The following is a 22,517-nucleotide window of genomic DNA, read 5'->3' as shown; positions in this document are numbered from 1 at the left end:
ATCAAAACAGAATTCGATCAGGGACCAAATCCTGCAGAATTACAAGCCTGACAACGAGAAATATGAACACAGGTTTGAAGCTTAATACAATAGGGGGCTGATGAGCTACATCCCGATATCAAATTTTCAAGATAAGACTCAAGGTGACAAAAGACATTATTGACCAAACCCTCTTCGTCCGACCTTGCTGCCATCTTTGTTGATACTTATGCAGTTTCAGGATGCTACTGCCCATTTTGGAAGCAAAAACTGTTGTTTATACCCTTGGCAACCATTCTCTGGCGCTGTTGCAGCTGATATCCGAGTTTTGTTTCCATTTCAAACAATTAGTTTTCCGAGGATATTGTTGCAGTTTTGGAGGTTTATTTTCCTATTTTGGTGATTTTTTTTCTGTTTTTGTGTATATGAGTTCAGTTCTGATGATTTGTTCACTGTTTGTATGGTAGGCCTGTATCTTAACTCACACACAAATGTTGGTTTCTGATTGGCTAAGCCAATCAATGTAACTGCTTTCAAGCGAGTAAAATTTTCTCTTACCCACAGGAAATGCAAAACTGTGAGGATTCTTTTGGTGCGTTTGTGTTAGTAGTGTTTGGGCTGTTGCCTAACTTTGGTAAACCTTATTATGATTCAATACCCATGCTTCAAACAAATCTATATTAACATTAAGACATTTGGTGAGATAATTATATTGTTCACTAGTCCCTAGGGCTCAGGGAACATAAACAAACATTGAGGGTACACCAACCCATGTCCCCCTCACATGACCAGTGAACAACTTATATAGTACTGTCTCTGATATCCTGATAGGATCATATGAATATGATTCCAAGGTAAAATACAAATGACTGTTTACAGGACTAAGGAAGTGTGGCATATTCTGCTTTGAACAATATTCCAGGTATATGACAGCATGGTAGTCTGATGCTTGGGGGAAGCTAGAAGTAAGGCAGGTCAGCATGGTGACACCCACAAACACAGTATGGGATTAACAAACCTTGAAAAATGATCAGTCAGCTAACAATTTTCTGATGTGCTGACAGGCCACACCGCTGCCTCACTCTATGACATCCGAATGCTATATCTTTACTTGTTAAACAAATTAGTAATAAAAACATAAATTTAAAAGAAAGCACTTATGGAGTGTCATCAGTGTTTGGGAATATGAGATTTAAGCCAGTAAATACAAGATTAGTGATAATGGTATTAGCGTCACCTTTAATCAGTCACAACCGTTCGTTACATAAATCCTAGGGTGATAATATTCAGAGCAATTCAACCAATGCATCAAAGAAATGACTGGACATGTGACAGTCTTCCATCACATTCAAGAATAACTGTAACCAGACTCGCCATAAACAGGTTTCCACTGACCACATATGCATCATAAGAGTATTAGTCTATTCAAGTATCTGCAAAAGGGTCATACAAGCACTGACCGTCTCACACTCATCACCAGGAATCAGTGCAAAGACAAGAACCAGAGTACATGGAATAACAGTACATAATATTCAACACTCCAATTTACGACAGGTGGGTTGCCATGTTTGTATAATTCCTTTTTATATTTTTTTCTGAACCATACCAGTTCTTCAAGTCTGTATAGAGGCTGAGGTGGCAAGAAATCAATTAATGGCAATCAAAATGGAGTCTATTTTTCATAAACAAAATGGCTACTAAAAGCGTGATATGGCCTGAAGTCAGTTAATATATTAGTAAGATCTTTCCACCAATAACAAATGCAATATGAGAAAAACAAAACAGTTTGGATGAAATTTAGGACTAAATGTTAAACTTCAATCTCAGTCATCATGGAATAATGATATTAAAATGTATACAAGAAGACAAAGTCATCACTATCTCCTGCAATGGCAAACAACTCGTCATGAATATGTCTACTAGTTATGATGATGTCAAATGTTTTAGCAAAGTGGAAGCAGAGCACTGAAAATATTTTATCCAGAATTCAAACCTACCAAATGGCACCAGTATACCACCAGACCAATCTATGTGCGAAGTTTGAAGAAATAGTGAAAGGTTTCACAGTTCTGATTCGGAAAAGAATACTACCACCAATTTCAGTCAAAGTCAAACTTGTTGCCATGGAAACACAGAAACATATCTTATTCAGAATCCATAAACTACCACCAAGTTGGCTTTAGAACTAGTAAACAGTTTTCAATTGCTCCTCAGGAAAAGAGTACACTCACCAAATTCAGTCTAAGTCAAACTTGCTGCGATTGAAACGCAAAAGATATGGTATTCAGAATTCCAAAACTACCAACAAGGCACCAGCCAAATCTATGTGGCAAGTTTGGTGAAGAAATATTGAAAGGTCTTACAGTTTTGCTTCAGAAAAGAGCACTGCCACCAAATTCAGTCAAACCATTCAGAATTCCAAAACTACCAAGAGGCATCAATACACCATGAGATCTAAGTCAAAGTCAATGTTGTTGCCATGGAAATGCAGAAAAATACTTTATTCAGAATTCCAAAACTACCAAAAGGCATCAAAACACCACCAGATCTATCTATGTGCCAAGTTTGGTGAAGAAATAGTGAACAGTTTTGAAGCTATGCTCCGGAAAAGACAGATTGACAGACAGACGCACGGACAGAGAGCATTATTATTCCCCCGCCATACGCGTGAAAGGTGATAAAAATACTGATCAGGTATTATTTACTGTGAATGATGAGATAAACAAAAGTCATCAGTAGATGACATATCCCCCTGGCCCCCACATGTTTGAAAGGACAAATAATCTGAGAGTTATTCATTGTTTTTTTTAGACAATTTTAGACAAGTTTGAATTGATGAATTCATGAAAATTATAAATGCCATATATCTGTAACCAACAAAGTCACAATGTCATATATCTGCCAAGATCTGTTGAAAGATATGAAATGGTTTTCGAGTTGTGCTCTGGGAACCAAGCACCCCTCCATTTTGAGACTAAGTCCGAAATGTTTCCATGGAAACCAAGAAAATAATACATCACAAAAATCTATAAAAACCAAAAGGCACCACTTTGGGGTCTGCTACACATATCTAGAAAGTTTTACTAACAGATATTAAGAAGCTTTTGAGTTGTGCTCTGGAAATGAAACACACCTCTCACTTTTTAGACTAGGTCCATGGAAACGGAGAAAATAATACATCACAAGATCCTGTACATTGCAAAAGGCACCACTTCAACTTCTGACTGATATATCTACTAAGTTTTTCAGAAAAGCATTGAATGGCTTTTGAGTTCTGCTCCGGAAACGAAGCCCACCCCTCCATTTTGAGACTAAGTCTGAAACGTTTCCATGGAAACCGAGAAAACGATAAATCACAAAAACCTGTAGAGAGCAAAAGGCACCACTTTGGGGTCTGCAACACATATCTAGAAAGTTTTACAGACAGATATTAAGAGGTTTTTGAGTTCTGCTCCGGAAACGAAACACACCTCTCACGTTTCAGACTAGGTCCAAAACATTTCCATGGAAACCGAGAAAATAATACATCACAAGATCTTGTACATAGCAAAAGGCACCACTTCAACTTCTGACTGATATATCTACCAAGTTTTGCAGAAAAATATTAAACGGTTTTTGAGTTCTGCTCCGGAAACGAACACACCTCTCACTTTTGAGACTATGTCTGAAACATTTCCATGGAAACCAAGAAAATAATAGTGTGAGTGAGTGAGTTTAGTTTTACGTCCCACTTAGCAATATTCCAGCTATATGGCGATGGTCTGTAAATAATCGAGTCTGGACCAGACAATCCAGTGATCAACAACATGAACATCGATCTGCGCAATGGGGAACCGATGACATGTGTCAACCAAGCCAGCTAGTCTGACCACCCGATCCTGTTAGTCGCCTCTTATGACAAGTATAGTCAAAGAAAATAATAAATCACAAAGACCTGTAAATACCAAAAGTCACCACAATAGGTTTAGACTGATATAGCTACCAAGTTTTGCAGAGGAATATTGAATGGTTTTTGAGTTCTGCTCCGGAAACGAAGCCCACCCCACCATAAGACTAACACCAAAATGTTCCATGGAAAAAAAAAAAATATATAAATGCCAAAAATCTGTAAATAGCAAAAGGCACAACCCTAGGCTGAGATTACTATATCTATCAAGTTTGGTCTAAAAATATTGAACGGTTTCTGAGTTATGCTCTGGAAATAAAATGATTATGGACGGACAGATGCAGGACTGACGGACAGACAGATGAGGTGTCGACTATATCCCCCCGCATTACAAGCCGGGGGGATAAAAAGGAAGGTCTGTTGGTGACCTTTAAAGAATTCACAAAAATGTATTCAATTAATACTACTACTTGAAATAATGAAGGTGTTAAGAAAGCTGTCATGTCTTATGTTCATAAATTAAATAGACAACAATTTAGATAAACCTTGAGTAAACTCATCTACCTGGTACCCATTTCAATGTAGGGCCTATAGTACAATGTCAGTGTTTGTTAATATGAAAAACTGAAGAAAGAACATCCAACCTTAGGGTACATTCCACCATGACTTCGTGGGATAACTGATTCTGACTAGCTCATTATTGGCCACTATCGCAGCCCTGAATGAAAACACTGCAAATCAGAATGCTGCACCTGCACATGCATGAGCTACATATGCATTAATGACCTAAACACTTTGTCGAATCTGACATTGGCAATTTTCATCTCATCAGGAACCATGACATCACACTCAGATGGCATCGTTACTCTTTCCACCACATAAGTTGGACAGCTGCACACTCCCTTGGTTAGTATTGGTCACAAAATGAACAATGTATCAGAATGGTTGTATCTTCACTTAGAACATCACCAACATAAAACCAATTCATTAGAAGGAAAAAAACCCAACTTCCCGGTGAATTACCTGCTCTTCCTTGCTTTTAGTCTGAAAGATTTAAATCTAATTGTATGCAAAAGCCAATTCGATAAAGACATTCAGAAAACATGAAAGCTTGGAACTGTACATAACCATTTTAGTCAATGATAATACTGACAAAACAAAGGCCTCATTCATGAGGGCAACAGGGTGGCCTAGAGGTTAGAGCATTTGCTTGTCACGCCAAAGAGCCACATTCAATTTCCCACAGAGCACAAGTGTGAATCCAAATTCTGTTCTACCCCGCCATTATATTACTGGAATATTGCTAAAAACAGCTAAAACAACACTGACTCAGAAGAATGAACATAGGACTTAATCCCAAACCATGATGCAAGTGCCCCCCTAGAACTCCAAAAGGCCCTGCACAATGAGTGCCCTGATATACAGGCCTGGGTCACCATGGTACAGGCTGAAGGTGCCACAAACATGTCTACTTACTGCAATCCGAGATACTTGTACAAAGTTTGCCGGGAAGAAACCTTCTTGGCCTTGGAGACGACCCTGCAGTGACAAGGGTTTCAGTGAGTATTGCAAATGTCAAATCTATGATTAGTGCATAAACACTAACAGATGACACACTGTAACTATAATGGCACAGTTAAGGTCATAATGTAAAATTACAGAGAAATTACATTTCAGCCCAAACAATGACATTACTTAAGTCTGTTGATTCTGGAAGTAGAATCACTGCACTCACAATATTACCTACATGTGTCAGATACTCTCCGGGATGAGAATGGGTCATTCTATTCCCACAGTGACTACTGAAGTAATTTCTTCGCACGTACCTCTGTTCTAATGCAGCCATTTCATGGTGCAGGTGTTCTGGATTCGTGATTGGTTTCAGATTTAGTTGTGCAAGCGATGTTGTTTCAAAAGTGATCAGTCGTAAAGCCTCTGTAATTTCCATATGCTTCGGGAAAATGGTGTGTGAACGTTTCATACAGACAGAACTGTCAAGTAATGGCTGATCAATGTCTTTTGTGTCAAATCAGCAGACATCTTGTTGATTTGATTCCTACACTGTACTGCTAGTTTCTGATTTCCAGATTAACAAGAAATACTGAATCTATCCTTCACATGTTGATCAACTCCATGTCAGATGCCATATTGGAGCTACACTGATGTAACATGTAATCTGATTAAACAGAAAGAAGGGAGATAATTGACATTGCAATTTTTTGCCACTAGGAGATTTTATGAGAACTGGGAATATGGCCCTTTTAGACTGGAGTTACATGGGAAGATATGACTTGAGAATCTTGGTGGGAAGAGAATGAGAAGGGGTATGAGTGAAAAAAAAAAAGAAAAAAAAAGGAGGAAAATGAGGTCTTGAGGGGCCTTGGATTTAGACAATTCACAAGAATGACCCCAGCATAGTCATATCCATAGAAATTTCTCATATCTGTATTCAGGAAGAACCAATGTGTGGAACATCATGCCAGAACAACATATAAAATCATCTACATGGCATCCTGTCTCATTGTCTTACATCTTGTGCTTAAAAACTTACTGCTGTTATTACATGTGAGACAAGGACAGAGTACAAACCTTCCACCATGTTTTATCTGACTGGTCGACAATATCAATTGTCTCTCCCAACTTGAAGGTGAGTGCTCGGTGCCCATTGGGAGGCGGCGTTCCAGTGTAGGCGGAGAGGGTACGACCTTTGGTTACTCCTGGGAGAATAGGGATAGAAATAAATTTGTTGTAAATGCCACCTATCACTCACAATGGAAGAGTAGTAACATGAATTCATCTTAATGCCCAGTAAAAGTCACTTCAGCATGTGTGAATTTCAGATAAGTGTGTGAGGTTTGGTTTACACAGCACTCAACAATATTCCACCTATATGGCAGCGGTCTGTAAATAATCAAGTCTTTACCGCTAATACCAGACAATCCAGTGATCAACAACATGAGTATAGATCTATGCAATTTGGAACCAATGACATGTGTCAACCAAGTCTGCGAGCCTTTATTTTATGTACTAAAGCATCCATTAAATATGATTGACTAGTAATTAAAAATGTTCATTCCCTTTACTTCTACCTGAAAACATTTATCACTTGCTTCTAAAACAACACATCATCATCAGGTATTTTCACAATTAATGATCAATAATTTCAAAATTTGCTTCAGGCAACTGAAACCTATTTCAGCAGTTTTATAATTCAGGTGTGCTACTGGAAATGTAGTTTTAAACATTAGAAAATGAGTGAACTTGCCATCGTGAGCATATGACAAGGATGTTAAAGGTCACATGCAATGTAAAACACAACTTTGCAGATTCTGGTACCTTTCGGCATGCACTTACCGAAACAAATCATAAAAAATGCCAATTCAACCTATAAAGTTGAAAAAAAAATGCAATGACAAAAAAGCCCGCGAAATTGGAGTTTCACTAAATTTCCCCCAGCGCTGGGGGGAAAACTGGTTTCAACAGCTGTGCTGCGCTGCGTCCATAACGCATGCGCAGTGAATAGGTTCACGGAGCTTCATAACAGTATGCATGCCCAGCATCTGAGGTCGTGAGCAGTAGTCTAATCTTGGTTGTATACACAAACAAGTAAATAATCTACTCGTTACGTAAAACAACTTGTTGATTGTGGTAAGCAGTCTCTGTCACAGAGAAAGCTCAGTGTCTGGTTTATTCACACCTATATGTCTGTCTGCCTGTCTGCTAAAGACAACATGCAATACACAGCTTCAATCATTGACCATGTGCAATTTGAACTTAACACCTATCAGACTATACGACATAAAGAAAATAAGTTGATTTATGACTCGTGCACCCGAGTCCCGTGTCTGCCACATTATGTAATTAGGCACGTGTGATACACATGACATGTTTTTATGTCTGTGGGTTACAAACAAACTACATTCATTATCTTCGGATGACTGGATCTGCCGGAAACTGGTGCAAACTCTTGTCAGTTTCAAGTCCTGCTTTGTACTTGGACGAATGACAGATTCCAGCCACGCAGTAGTTTACCATCTCTACTGACACGATTTTTTATTGGATTGAGCGCAAATTCAGAGAACATGTTTTTTCCAAACCCAACATCTCTATATACATTCCTCATGGATAACGACTTCTTTTAGTGTATATGATTTTGTTTGACAACAGTATATGAATCCATACTGAAACGATGCATCAAGTACACAAAAAGAAGTTCTTCTCCATAAAGAATCTTACTTTCTTCTGACTCGCCATACTTCTAAAATGCCCATCAAACAGATCATCTTTCTGTACACACAATGACCCTTCAGCATATCAGCAAATGAAACAGCCAATCGGAAGCTGTCATTACACTTGAGTGCATATCCACCCACTATGACTGGGTTCGGTCTCCCAAGGGCTTCAAAATATTGCACTTTTGAATCGCGATTGTATGCTTATAATTGTGTTTTTTTGTTTTTTTACAAGCAGCAATGTATATTATATGTCATGAATAAGTGATAAATGTGTTTTAATTATGTTTGCTTTTTTGGTTGCATGTGACCTTTAACTCTTCCACTAAAGCCTGAATATCTGCAATAATTCATAGAGGGAACAATCCATCATGACTTACCTTGCGGTGATGGTCTGGGTTGTCTCGGTGACAAAGCTGAAACATAATCATAGTAAACACTGTTATTGTATATTTAATTTGAGTAGCACTATTTTTGCAGCAAAAAAAAAAAGTAAAAAAAACCCCAACACAACTTCACTCATTGTTTTAATTATAATACAAAAGTCCGAAACAACATTATTTTCCAGACAAGAAAGTAATAATTGTTCAAAAGTAAACACTAAAATATACTATGATGCATAATGATATATGATGCAAACATTTGCACGGGTAGGCTATTTTGGACAAAGCCTGATAATTATTTGCAGTTTCTTCAAGCATGTATTATCAAGCACAACTCCTTATTAAAACAACATCTACCAGAAAAAGATAACTTTAAATTTCATGGGTAGCAAAATATTCAGGTAAAGACTTTGTCACATGAGAATAAGACTTACGTTTAATGTCAGGTTTCTTGCCTATGCATTCTTTATGAACAGCTTTCTTTGTGTCTGGAATACAAAAATCATGGGTTAGAGTACTCATACATGCAAGTGTGTAACTTGATTTTGGAAATCAAAGGACTCCTACAAAAGAACTAGCAAGAAGAATTCCAGTTACTGGACATATTTCACAGTGCAATCAACATCAAGCATACGATTTCTGCTGCAGTTTTTACCAAAATTCCTCCATTACTACAGAGCAGCAGACACTAGAAAATGGTTTCAATGATTGCAGCAATTTTGGATAATGGACCCGAACCTTTTGCAAGATGAAGAGACATGTAGGTACCCATCTGCCTCTTCTATTTAATGAAAAAGGAACAAGGCTGAAATTCAGCCAGATCACAAACTGAACAACAGCCCATTAAGGAAATTAATCAAACAGTCTGTCGATGCTATCATGTTTGTGAAAGACGTACATTTTTTTTCTCAAAAATTCATTTGTAAACTTTAGAATTTATCTCACCTTGACAAATGTAGCCTTGGAAGAATACTCCCCTGTGAAACAGAAGGGAAATGCATGATGGGCTGAACAATTTTTAATGCTGCTGTAAGTTGTATTCCTGTCTAATCCTGCCACCATGTAAATAATCAATTGCTAAACCAGACAAACCAGTGATTGATATCATAAGCAGTACCTGATTTCATATGAAGTCAAACAACATGACCAACACTCTCATTGTTAGTTGACTCTTAACTTGATTCCTTTAAGTCAATGTATTTTTTTATCACACATTCAGATTGGTAGGCCAGTAATTCGACAACAATAATGCTAATTAAAATTTCCTTTAACACATTATGCTTGTTGTAAGAGGCAACTGACAGGATCTGGTGGTCAGGCTCACTGGCTGGCTACATACCTGAGAAGTTTGCCACACACATCACATTCACGGGGTTTTTCAAATGTCTGCATCACGTAGTTGGGGCCGGCTGATGGCTGAGTGTTCTCTCTGAAACAATATACATAATTCCATGACCCCTTATTCTGCTCCAACAGTGTCAGCAGTGCCCATCAAATCCATACATCAAGACCCCAGATTCCAAGCTTCATTTGCAGCTGTTTGTTATAGGGCTGTCACTGTGCACTGCAATTGCTGAGTTTCAGACAGCAATTAATCGATGGCAGAAACGATAAACTAGTGATTCAGGAAGTACCAGATTCGTTCAATTTTGTTTTTTTTATTGTTTGGGTACTGACTTGCAGTTTCCTTGTGTTTATGTTTCAACTGTTTACTTGATCTGGGTTTCAAGTTTCTTGTTGGTTATTAAAGAGACTGAAATACTTCAAGTTGTTTCCTCCTAAATAGTTTACTAACCCATAAGCCATCATAAGTATAGTATGGATGAAAACACAATAATTTTATGTCAGACTTTTGAGATATCTGAGACAAGTTACAGTTTCAAAAATGATCACTCACAATGCCATCTGTATAGCCTCTATCCATTTCTGCCGTGCATCTTCTGTCTTAGCAAAGAAGGTGAAGGCCATCTTCTGATTCTTCTGTACCATGATGAAAGGACAGTTCCACTGCAGAACAAAGACATCAATGATTACAATATGATACTCAGTCTACAGAACAGTGAGTGGGCGAGTGAGTTTTATGACACATTTAGCAGTATACCAGCAATATCACATTGGAGGGCACCAGAAATGGGCTTCACACATTGTACCCATGAGAGAAATCAAACAGCAGTCTTCTGATGACAGAAAGCTTTAACCACTAGGCTACCCCACCTCCCTAATTCAAAAAACAAATATGACAGTCTTCTACAAATTGATTATCATTTGCAGAACAGACAGAACAATGTTCAACAATAAAGTAATCAGTCTCTGGAACTATATTCTCAAAATTAGGTAAGTCAGCAAAACAAACTGTTCACATATCAGTCTGCAGAAAAAAATTCCACATTGTTCTACTACAAGAAGTTTCTTCCTTACAATGAATCAGTGCAGCATGTCTATTGTAAGTTAGAAATCTCCAACTTCATTTAGCTCATCTAAAAGTAACCAAATCCATATATTTTGGAATTTTGAGAGCAGAATACAAATTCCTCAGGTCCATACCTTGTCAGTTCTCTTGTCATTTGGCACACTGCTGTCATCGACTTTGTATTCGCCCAAAACAATAGCATCTTTGAAGCTGTAGGTCTCACCCTGCAAAACCAAGATCCATGCACATCACCACATCGCCAAGACAATACTCACCCTCGCTCTGAGTGTACCAGTATGCAAGTATGATTGAAATTTCACACAAATTACAGTAACTTAAAAGAATGATTTTCAGTTACTCCAGCTGGATGTTATGACACAAATATTATTAAGAAGCATAAATAGCTGGTTTTGTTCCATAATACATGTATGTGCAGAACATTTAGTAAGCATTCAATATAAGATCATTTCCATTCTACACAAATTTTGATACCAAATGTTTTTATTCTATCTAGCTTCTCTACCTTTGTTATCACAACATCAAAAAGCAGATTCAGAGAACAGGAATACATGATCGGGTGGGATCGATTTCTCAATATCCCAGGGCTGGATAACCAATGGAAGAGTCTTCTTTATGACACTTACACCCAGAAGACAATAGATATAGTTGATCACAACACTTTCAGAGTCACTTTCTCTGCAAGGTACGGTGGACACTTTTTCACCCTAATCCTTCAAGGAAATTACAATACCATCACCAGGTACAGTGAACATTTCTTCACCCTATTATTACCAGCAAAAGATACTGTGGACACTTTTTCAACTTGATCCTTAGAGCAAATACTGATACCAGCACAAGGTACTGTCAACATATTTTCACCCTAATCCATCAAGGAAATTATAATACCAGCACAAGGAGCTTTCGACATTTTTTCAGCTTAATCCCTCTAGGAAATACTAATACCAGCAAAGGGTACTGTGGGCACTTTATCACCCTGATCCTTAGAGCAAATACTGATACCAGCACAAGGTACTGTCGACATTTTTTCACCCTAATCCGTCAAGGAAATTATAATACCAGCACAAGGTACAGAGGACATTTTTTCACCCTGATCCTTAAAGCAAATACTGACTGATACCAGCACAAGGTACTGTGGACATTTCTTCACCCTAATCCCTCTAGGAAATACTAATACCAGCAAAAGGTACAGTGTAGATTTCTTCACCCTAATCCCTCTAGGAATAACTAATACCAGCACAAGGTACAGTGGACATTTCTTCACCCTAATCCCTCTAGAACATAATGATACCAGCAGAAGGTAGTGTGGACATTTCTTCACCCTAATCCCTCTAGGAAATAATAATACCAGCAGAAGGTACTGTGGACATATTTGAACCCTTATCCCTAAAGGAAATACTAATATGAGCAGAAGATACTGTGGACGTATTTTAACCCTCATCCCTAAAGGAAATACTAATATGTGCAGAAAGTACTGTGGACAGATTTTAACCCTCATCCCAAAAGGAAATACTAATATGTGCAGAAGGTACTGTGGCCAGATTTTAACCCTCATCCCAAAAGGAAATACTAATACCAGCTTAAGGTACTGTGGACCTATTCTTCCCCTGAATCATGCTGATGCTGATGCCAAGATATGGTTCTTAAAATACTATCCTGACTTCAGATCACCACAGGGGCATGACAGTATACTGAGCACTGTCAGACACTACACAAAGCTCCATTACCACCTGGACATTTGTCACACCAAATCAAATGTACATATTGCAATTTTTATACTGCTGCATAAAATGGCAAGGGAAGTCTTACTTGTCTTTCAAGAGTTATATTCAAGGGTTACTAAATATAGATGGAGAAGGTACCCAACCCATGTTTGAAGATCTCAGATATGCACAGTATGCATAGATATCAAAAATTCTTAATCAGGCTATTTCACATAACAATCATTTGGTAACTGACGTGGAAAATAACAGATAATCTATAAGTATCAGAAAATATATACCTTTGAAAACACAATTAAATCACATGTCAATATCATATTTAAGGGTCGTCCCATATGTATGAAAAGACATGAAAAATATCTCAAGAAAATAATTCTTTCAGCTGATGCTCTTCAACAAGCATCAATGAAGACTGGGCATTCATACATAAAACTTTCGGGAATTCTAAAAAGATTACCAAATATGCAATGTTATCGGAATAAACTGAACACTGAGCAATCTGGATTGCTGTCAATCACAAACCAGCTTATGGTCCTAAAATTTCTACATTTTCTATCCTACATGGATTCCTCAATTAAAACATCTTATGAATCCTCCAAAAACATATCTTTCCACTCAAAAGTTAATCAAAAGTCAGTTTTTTCGAAAATTCAACTTCATATCTCAATCTAAATAATTCCAAACAGATCCGGACAGAACAATGTGGGGGAAAAAAAATCAATATATTTTTATCACTTAAACTGAAGTATGTGTCAGTGTTTTTTCACTTTTCCTGAGAAATACTTGTTATATCAGTAATTTGTCTTCCATCAAATCTGGCAGATCTGAACAGGATCTTAATTCAGTTCAACATTTATTTAGTTAACACTGACTTCACCAAGAAGGAAGAAAAATACACATAAATAAAAACAAATTACTTACTACATGTGATTAAAGGTATACACACAGTACTATCAAGTACACAGTCCTGATACAAATCAGTTGATGCATCATTATTTGCCTTAGCAATCTTTGGGCAAAGGAGAGGTTGTTAGGGGGAGACAACTCTACACATGCACATTAGTCTTGATACAGATAGGTTAGGGTAGGCAGGCTGGCTGGTCATAGAGTTTGTCAGGACTGTCGGTTTTCATAATGCAGCAAAATTCCTTGATTTATGTTTCAAAACACTTGTGTTGCATGTCTTGTACAAATGTGGACTTGCAGCTTTGATGGACAAAAAATTATTACCTTTCCATGAAGATTACAACTTCTTATGTTATTTCCATGTACAATTAACAAGCTTTTTGATTAACTAAAACGGTACAAACTGGCTTGTGAAGATTGGTGTCATTGTCAACATGCCCAATTCTAGCAAACAGGTATTCCAGCAGATCTTTCTTCATGAGTACATGAACAGCTGGATGTAGCATCTGAAGTTTTTGTGTATGTACTTGGAAAACATGTCCTGTACTTCATATTTTTGCCATATTATTTTCCACTGATCACTGATGATGAAATTAAATGCAGGAGTATTTTTACTTTGCTGCCACTCCACTGAAGTATTGGCCACAATAGTCAATAGCACCTTTTGTATGTCTGTGTTAATGTTTTTTCTGTTTGGTTTGGTTTGTTGTTTATTGCTGCACTCAGTCATATTGTAGCTTTATGGCAGTAGTCTGTAAATGAACGAGTCTGGACCAAACAATTCCATTATCAACAGCATGAGCATCAATCTACGCTATTGGGATACAATGACACTTGCTATTAAAGTCAGCGAGCATGACCACCTGGTCCTGATGGTCGTGGAAGACCAATTCTGGAGCTTCACTGGTTAATGTCCTTCTGGAGCAATTTGTACAGACCACATGCAACACAACTGTCATTGATTATAAACTGTACACCATGCTGTAACTTGGTGTGACTATCTCTCACCCATCCTCCATTTCAAATAATAATGAAAAAACATCAGAATTCACTCACAAAATATCTGAAAATATCAGAAATTGTTATCCCTGAAATATTACTGTAAGCAGTAGCTAATGTAAGCATAGAATCAACAAAACTGAAAAAGTACACATTTGCAAAACAAAAACAATGGCTGGCTGAAAAAAACATTTCAAATATGCAGGTACATTCCACAACAAAGATGGATGAGAGCACAAACACATTCCTATAATTTTCATGCAATATATTATCAATAGTTATTTTGACAGCAGCCTAATGTTGCTTTAAAAGAGTTGCTTTATGATGAATTTGCTTCAGGTTCCTGACTTGATGAATAACCTATTAATAAACACATAGGCAAATTAATCATGTCTGTAACACACCTTTTACTTCCTATTTAAACAAACAAAACTATGAGAAGAAGGGAAAAACTAGATACGTTAAATCTTCAACTAACACCACCTATATTTTCTAGGTTTGCGAGCCAAGCCAAAAGCTTGTGCGGTGTTGACAGGCAGTGCCATGACAGGTTAAGGGTCAAACTCTCCTAGATGTACAATGGGAATGAAATGAAATTTCAACACATTTTTAGGGGGGGGAGAGGAGGATAGTTTCAAGATCAAATTACACAAACTGAAATTGTGACCATATTCAAACCTGACCTGAAAATGTGTCATAGAATCAAGAAATTATTGTAGCTATGTTAGCCCACTGAATACAGTTTTAAATTCAGGATGAGAGTTTCTTGTTTGATGTTTAGTGCCATGACCAGCAATATTCCATGATTTGGCACTGATCTCTAAACAACTGATCCTCGAGATTCTGAATCTGTTGAGATTAATATCATAGTCATCGATCTAGATATTAAGATACAATAACATACATCAATACAGTTAATGAGACTGAACACCTAGTCCCATTTCTTGCCTCTTTACAGCAAGCAGTCACACTCTCTTGACATTGACAAGCATGACTATATGAAAAGCAAATTCTAACCTGGATCTTCAGGGTTGTTTCTGGTAGACCACAAATTGTTTTGCATTCATCTCACCTAACTAACCAAAACACTGACAAATATCATTAAAGTTTGGTCTATTTCAGCATTCTAAGGTGGCTACACTTCCATATTGGCTTACGTTTTTGCAATCAAGTCTAAAGCACATATTCATGAATATGAATGAACAGTTTGCCTTAAATATTGAAATACTAAATACAAATACATAAACATTATGATGGTTTGATCATAGCGGTTATTACTGCAGGATCCATAATCAGTAAGACACTTTAAAGTTTAATGCTGTTTTACAATACTGAAAGATATTCTAAAACACACAAACAAAACTTTGAACATTATGACAACATATAGATAGCTATAGATAACACATCAGATAGCTTGTACAGCTATGTCGGGGATGAAGCTTATTTGTTGTTTGAATATGCATCAAATATCATTATTGTAACCAGTATTGAGCCTTAAATGGCATATGCAATAGAAGACCCATTTCTGATTATGCTGTTTCTTATATCCTGCTTATACGAGGAGAATCAAACATGCATGTTTTAAGAAAGTCTTTACACCATTCCATACATGAGTGTTCAAGGTTGTCATATTTACAACATAACATCAATGGCAATACAACATGCTCATCTCTTTTACATGCAAGACTGAAAATTGGAGACTGACAACATTTCACAGGATATGTTTGAATGGGCATGCCATTAAGAAACTGAAGATGAAAGTGTGTATTGATGAAATTGATGCCGGGCAGGAGGTCATGACACAGGCAGCTGATTGTCCTGCCATCCAAACTCTCATGTTGAGCTTTGACATTAGGAGACCTAATAATACGCAAGACTTCATCAACAGGTAAGTGATCTAAACTACACTAGGATGAAGTACACTACTTCATTCATAAATGATCTGTATCCTCAATGGTTCGTATTCCTGGAAAACCTTTTACATTTCATCAAAACTCAATTTTGAATTTCATACTGATGAATTATGTTCTAGTGTCAAAGAGCTTATTCAAAACTGGCTCATTTGAAAAAGAGGCAAAAATATGGGAAAGAGGCTCTACACATGAGAGTGAGGCTGGGCCATCAGCGACCTCTGGTGGCTGTATATCTGGGAGAGTTTGGACACACTGTAGGACAAAAGTGACAAGAGCTTACCCATAGGAATTTCTCCACCATCTAGTAGAGGCACAAAGATACAAGGGTGACAATGTGATCCATTCAACAAAACACAGGTGATATCTAATGTGGTGTCATGTGACTAAGGGCTACCAGTGACTCAAGTCTAACAGCCAGCTTTAGAACATGGGTATCAAAGAAGGCTGAACATAAAGAAACATTGTGCAGTCACATAAATACAAAAAATAAAATGCTTTGAATTTCAGATAATTGCTTTGGGTAAGCTTTTTCAAGGAATTTATCACATACTTTTTCATCCCTGTTTCCCATAACAAGTCAAACAATACCTCTGAATGTACTGAACACTGGGATTGTTTTGGGTCTATTAAGCACATTACTTTGAAATCTTAACATACACCCCCAACCAAAACAAAAATAACGACAAAAACTAATCTTAGTAACATGGTGGTAATGTGGTATTTTTCATGATACTAATTAGATATTACAACTAGCTCCCGTCCAAAACAGAGATAGTAAGTTGAGAAGAGCTAGCTACTGTCTAAAACAAGAGATAAAAAGTTGAAAAGGAGAATAAACTAAGTTTGTAATACATTTCTTCTATGACAAAGACAAATTATTTTTATTCGCTTCACAAATACAAAATTGGACCGGGTTAATGAGAAAATGTGGCTGAAGGACTGGCTATAACAGTGTGAAACAAGTGTTGGGATATTTGTGCGTGATTTGACTGCAATGAGATGATTATGTGACAAAGTGGGGAAAAAAAATGGTAAAAATGTACAGACAATAAACAGATGCAATGCAAAAAGAAAATATTTACTTTATTCTAGCAAAATAACGAATATGAACACTTTATACTAATGCATGACAATATCTGCCTATGCCTAGCTAAGTGTACAGATCATATAAAGTCTACAATATAATGTTAGCTTCTTTATGGCTTGAAACAACACACTGTGAATCCTCTGGTACAATGGTTTTAACTAGTGCTGAACACCAGAAAGCCAGCAAAGCTCATTAAGACAAAAGTTAATCATCTTTTTACTGGTCTCCTTATTTTCAGATCTTGCAGAATGATTTGCTGATTTCATAAAAAATGTTGCTGCTGCCAAAGGATTATTTAGAGTTTGGCTACACACATCGTACTGACTTTGTCTACGGTACATGCACTGCGATCCACCAATCTGAGTCAAACATTACTTGGAGATAACCAAGCTTCTATAGATTCTCACTGATGACTTAAGGCATCAGGAATCGGATTTTTTGGTATTTCTCTAATGTATACTAGTAATACACCAAGAATGAACTTCACATTACTGTACGTATCTGAAGAAGTATGGTACTGATTCTATGATTTATTCTTCTGGCCAACATCATAATCTAAGTAGCAGGGAGGCCAGACAGGCATCCTTCTCGTAAGATAGGATGAGTATATAAATATACAATTTATCTTTAAAATTTCCAAATTTTTAAACATATGCTATCTCACGGTTTGCCCTTACCCCATGGTTGGACAGCATGTCGCATATTAACCTATGTCTGGACAGCACGAACAGCAATGCAAAGGCTGTGTGGATTGATGACAAACACAGATAGGGATGCACAAGGGAGGCCTGTTATGACTTGATGCAACACCTATGCATGTGATGGGTTCTCCAGAACCCTTTGGCTTACTAGGCACAAAGGTTCCCAGAGAGATGGGTTCTCCTGAGTAATGTGATGTTTGGCCACAACCTTTGCACAAGACAAACTTGGCAGCTTGGCAAATAGACCTCACCTTGCCATGATTTAGAAGATACTCCCATAACTAAAGTCTTTTGACTAATAATCAGGCTAAGTGAATGGGTGGGTGATGTGAATTTGTTTGATCTGATGAATGGGAACATTAAATTGATTCGGTTTGGCCTGGAGAATCAGTATGGCTTGGTGACCTGATTAAGCTGAATGGTTTCAGCCTTGAGGTGATCTTTATCAACTACGTGAATCGGTTGGCGAAATAGAATGGCTTCGTGTAGCAGAACCCTAACTGGAAGGCATGGGAGCCATCCCTGACCAAGTCTAAGAGCTTCACAATACTTTCAGCCAGAGGTGTGACAAGAAACAGAATGAAGTCGTCACATTCGTAGATAGTGAAGCATCCTGCATGATTTGGTTGGGGTTTTGGTAAGTTGCCCAATTAGAAGAGCAGCATGGAGTGCACAGGAGGCCAAAGGACAACGTTTATGGGCGTTCCAATCAGTGTCAAAGCAAGAGAGAGAGCGGGGCAAACTGTGAGATAGGATAAGTTTAAACATAGAAAAATTGATCAAGAACAAATAATGGAAGATCAAGAAAGAGCCTTGATCTGTATCTTACCTTCAGTGATCTTTGATCACTTATGAAGCTCAAATCAACACCTTGGTGAATCACAGTGTGACCATTAAGACCATTTCTATCTAACTGTATTGCCATTTCAGCTATTTGGTATTGTCATACACTATGATTTGGACAATAGAACATTCATCATGCTAATTGAAATTGTAGCCACAATGCTGACCATACAAAAATATTTGCCTTTAAACAAACAATAAAAATATATATTAAAAATGTTATTATCTGGTTGCAAAGTCTCAAATAAAAGGCATCCTGCATACATGAATGTTTTCTGACATTGATTGTATACAATGGTAAAAGTAATGCAAAATCATAATTACTGTTGATAACCCAAAGGGAGACAACACATTTCATGGAGGATGGGATCCTACTTTTGTCTAACATATCACTGAGGTCATCAGGCAGGCTATGGTCTAGTTACTCTATGTCACTTCTCAACACATCAACAATGGTAACTTCACCATAATATACATATTATGCATCCAGACTGGTGTGTACATACACACAGACAAAATAACTTCAAGCCTTAATGCATTAAAGTATGAAAGAATTGTTAGAACAGTAGAGTATTGGTTAAAATCCATAGACTTACAACCCAAACTCACCAAATCCTCACAATCTTACACAATGAGGCAAAAACTACTTCTTCTATAAACTCAATAAGCACGTATATTCATTGAAAACTAGGAATTTGGTTGTAATACAAATATAGATATGGCTAGGACTCTGTCAACAAGTAACCATATATAATAGACATAGTCAGAGATCAGAATATCTGAGAAAGCATGTACCCTCTTGCCAATAATTGTTAAGATCATAAACAGGACTAGTGTTTGAAGAAAAGTGCCTATACCCAAGCTATAAAGCAGAATGTTTCCTCTGTCAGTTTACAGGGTTGCTCCATCATATGCCAACTTACCCGAGCCTTGCACATGAGCATCACCTTGTCAAAGAGGAAAATATGTCTGAAAAATACAAACAAGGTTAATTCAAAATGTTGCCATTTCAAAAAATATATCCAGACAGTGGGTAAACATAGAAATAAAATGTAAAACCAAATGCATTAATGAGAAATAAGGTGGGATTCAAAGTTAGAGCTAACCTTGCTAGGTTTTATACTAGGAGAACTACAGGCAGATACTGTATTCAAGACAAATCCTGGACATTTTTTTTTATAAAACACATGATGTCTGAACAACTGTTGTAACAATACTGCCATACAATACAATATCGAAACCATGCTCAGGATACATCATTTTACAATTCCTGTATAACAACATATATCATACACTACAATGGTACAAACATGAGTGTCCAAAACTGTTCAACACCGAGTTAATGCAGATTCTCTGGCATATATGTTTCTCCCTATATAATTCAGAGTTTGGATTCACCTGCACAAAGGGAGAGAATATGAACTTAGGAAATAAAAGGGATATGTTTAATATTACACGATCCATTATATCATTACAATTCTCACTCTAATGATTGTACTTTTTATTCAAATACTATGAAATGATTGAAAACAAACTAATTTACAGAACATAGTATAACTCATCAAAGCAAAACTGATTTAACCACAAACAGCAGAATCTGTATGAACGAAATAACATGAAAATCATTGTGAATCAACATGAATGCTTTGCTACCATATTTACTTGCAAACTGGATTGTTGCCATTATTCATGCGCACAATATTTAGGATGACTAAGTGTTTTAAGGTACTGCAACACTTTTAATCTCATACTAACACCATCATGTCAGACGTACTAAATTCAGGGATGGCAACAGGAGAAAGTGATTTCTGTGGAAAATCAGCTGGAGGTATGGGGGCCACAGGCAGATTCGCAGAAAACTGCCAGACTTTTGAATCAATGATAAATTTATGCATGAAACCATGAATTAGTTTAGTTTTAATAAATGTTCAGATATGGCTTCCTTGTACATGATATTAAGCACACAGAAATTCGTGTCATTTTATACCACTGGAAGACATGAAAAAAATCTTCTTGCTGCCAATCACATGTCCAGTCACAAACAGGAAGTTGTCATTACCCATAGGAAGGCACCTTTCATGAGCCTTTAGGTACTAGTTTAAAAATAACTGGCAACATCTTTTCCAGATTATGCTTTAAAAGTTATTTGGACAGAGCTGACTTGAACAAATTAAAACTGGTCTAAAGAAATTGTTGGAATGTTGAACAAGTGGTTGTGATTGCTTGGCTTTCCTTCATACTTCCATTAATATTTAAAAAACAATTTATCTCACTGAATATTTCATCCTCGATATCTCCAGGGTATACATTCCGACAAGTCTCCACTATACCCTGGACGCATCTACCGCTCTGCCCGATAACGTTATTACCTCCCTTGGCCTGCTTTTCATCCAGTCAGGTGTATACGCCGTAAAGTTGAGCGAACCAATCAGAACTCACTTTCGCCTTTTAAATTATCTAACCGATTAAGCTTGCAGTTTCAGTAAACTTATCCGCAGTACTTTTCGTTACATTCCACTACTGAGTCTAACAAAGCCTTGTGGGAGGTCGTGTCAGGTAACCTTTGAGATTGACCAATCAGAACAGAGCTTACCAAATCTTGAAAGTGGACATTCGCACATACCTTTGGAACTATTTATCTCGAAAAGAATCGTACCCAAATGATTCCGAATGCTATTTAGCATACACTTGCTTCTGGGTGATGCACACGGCGTATGTACAACCATGACAACGGTGAGTAAACAGTCGCTGAAAGTAGTGTTTTTTGGCAATATTCAAGGATGTCATCTTGCGGAAATACTAGCTAATGGTAACCATGTCAACACAAACCCCAAAGTGTGTATACTGCAGATCAAATAACTGTGTTATATGCGGAATTTTGTTTGTGGAGACATCTGTGTCAGTGACCTGACTATTTTGAAACTCCCTCCTGTCCCTAAATAGTAGCCGTTGTCTGACTGGTTAAATCTATTTAACCGTCCTGCGTTTGATTGGACGGTGATTGGTCACTCAAAGGTTACCTGACACTACCTTCTACTAGGTTTTGTTAGACTCAGTGGTGGAGTGTAACGAAATACACTGAGACTAAGTTTACTTAGACTGATTAAGCTTGGCATCGCAAACCACACAGAGGTTCTCTGAAAGAGGTAAAAGTAGTCCTTGCTTATATGTTTTTCAAGTTTCGGGTCTATAAATTTGTCTGTATGATTTCCAAAATAATCCTTTGCAAACCTTCGCAGCTGCGACCACTACCTTTGTTGACATCGGCAAGCTCGGCCATAACGACGACCTAGCTGATTGGCTACTGTGAGAATGCACACCAACAAAGGGAGGTAATAAAATTTTCGGGCTGACCCATAGATGCGTGACAAACTTGATTTTTTTTTCAACACTTACAAGTTGAGATATACATCAAGTACAGATCTGTTATCCACGAGGA

General features: G+C 37.3%; 1 protein-coding gene across 4 annotated transcripts in view; it reads right to left on the bottom strand.

The window, feature by feature from the left end:
• The window catches only part of LOC137273323 (proto-oncogene vav-like), a 64,835-nt gene that overhangs the window by 14,052 nt on the left and 28,266 nt on the right, over window positions 1-22,517 (bottom strand). For 2 of the 4 annotated variants that reach the window (XM_067805907.1, XM_067805908.1), the window contains 10 exons: window positions 20,002-20,047; window positions 16,728-16,748; window positions 11,025-11,114; window positions 10,378-10,487; window positions 9,820-9,909; window positions 9,426-9,457; window positions 8,915-8,968; window positions 8,478-8,513; window positions 6,455-6,582; window positions 5,342-5,404 (listed from right to left, as the gene is read on the bottom strand). In XM_067805907.1, coding sequence (XP_067662008.1) covers window positions 5,342-5,404; window positions 6,455-6,582; window positions 8,478-8,513; window positions 8,915-8,968; window positions 9,426-9,457; window positions 9,820-9,909; window positions 10,378-10,487; window positions 11,025-11,114; window positions 16,728-16,748; window positions 20,002-20,047 — 670 coding nt within the window. The remainder of the gene's footprint in view (window positions 1-5,341; window positions 5,405-6,454; window positions 6,583-8,477; window positions 8,514-8,914; window positions 8,969-9,425; window positions 9,458-9,819; window positions 9,910-10,377; window positions 10,488-11,024; window positions 11,115-16,727; window positions 16,749-20,001; window positions 20,048-22,517) is intronic. The other 2 variants (XM_067805909.1, XM_067805910.1) reach the window with 1 other exon arrangement.

This window comes from Haliotis asinina, chromosome 2 (genome assembly GCF_037392515.1).
Source record: "Haliotis asinina isolate JCU_RB_2024 chromosome 2, JCU_Hal_asi_v2, whole genome shotgun sequence".
In the NCBI taxonomy this organism is placed as follows: domain Eukaryota; kingdom Metazoa; phylum Mollusca; class Gastropoda; order Lepetellida; family Haliotidae; genus Haliotis; species Haliotis asinina.
This window is presented reverse-complemented; position numbering and strand designations above follow the sequence as displayed.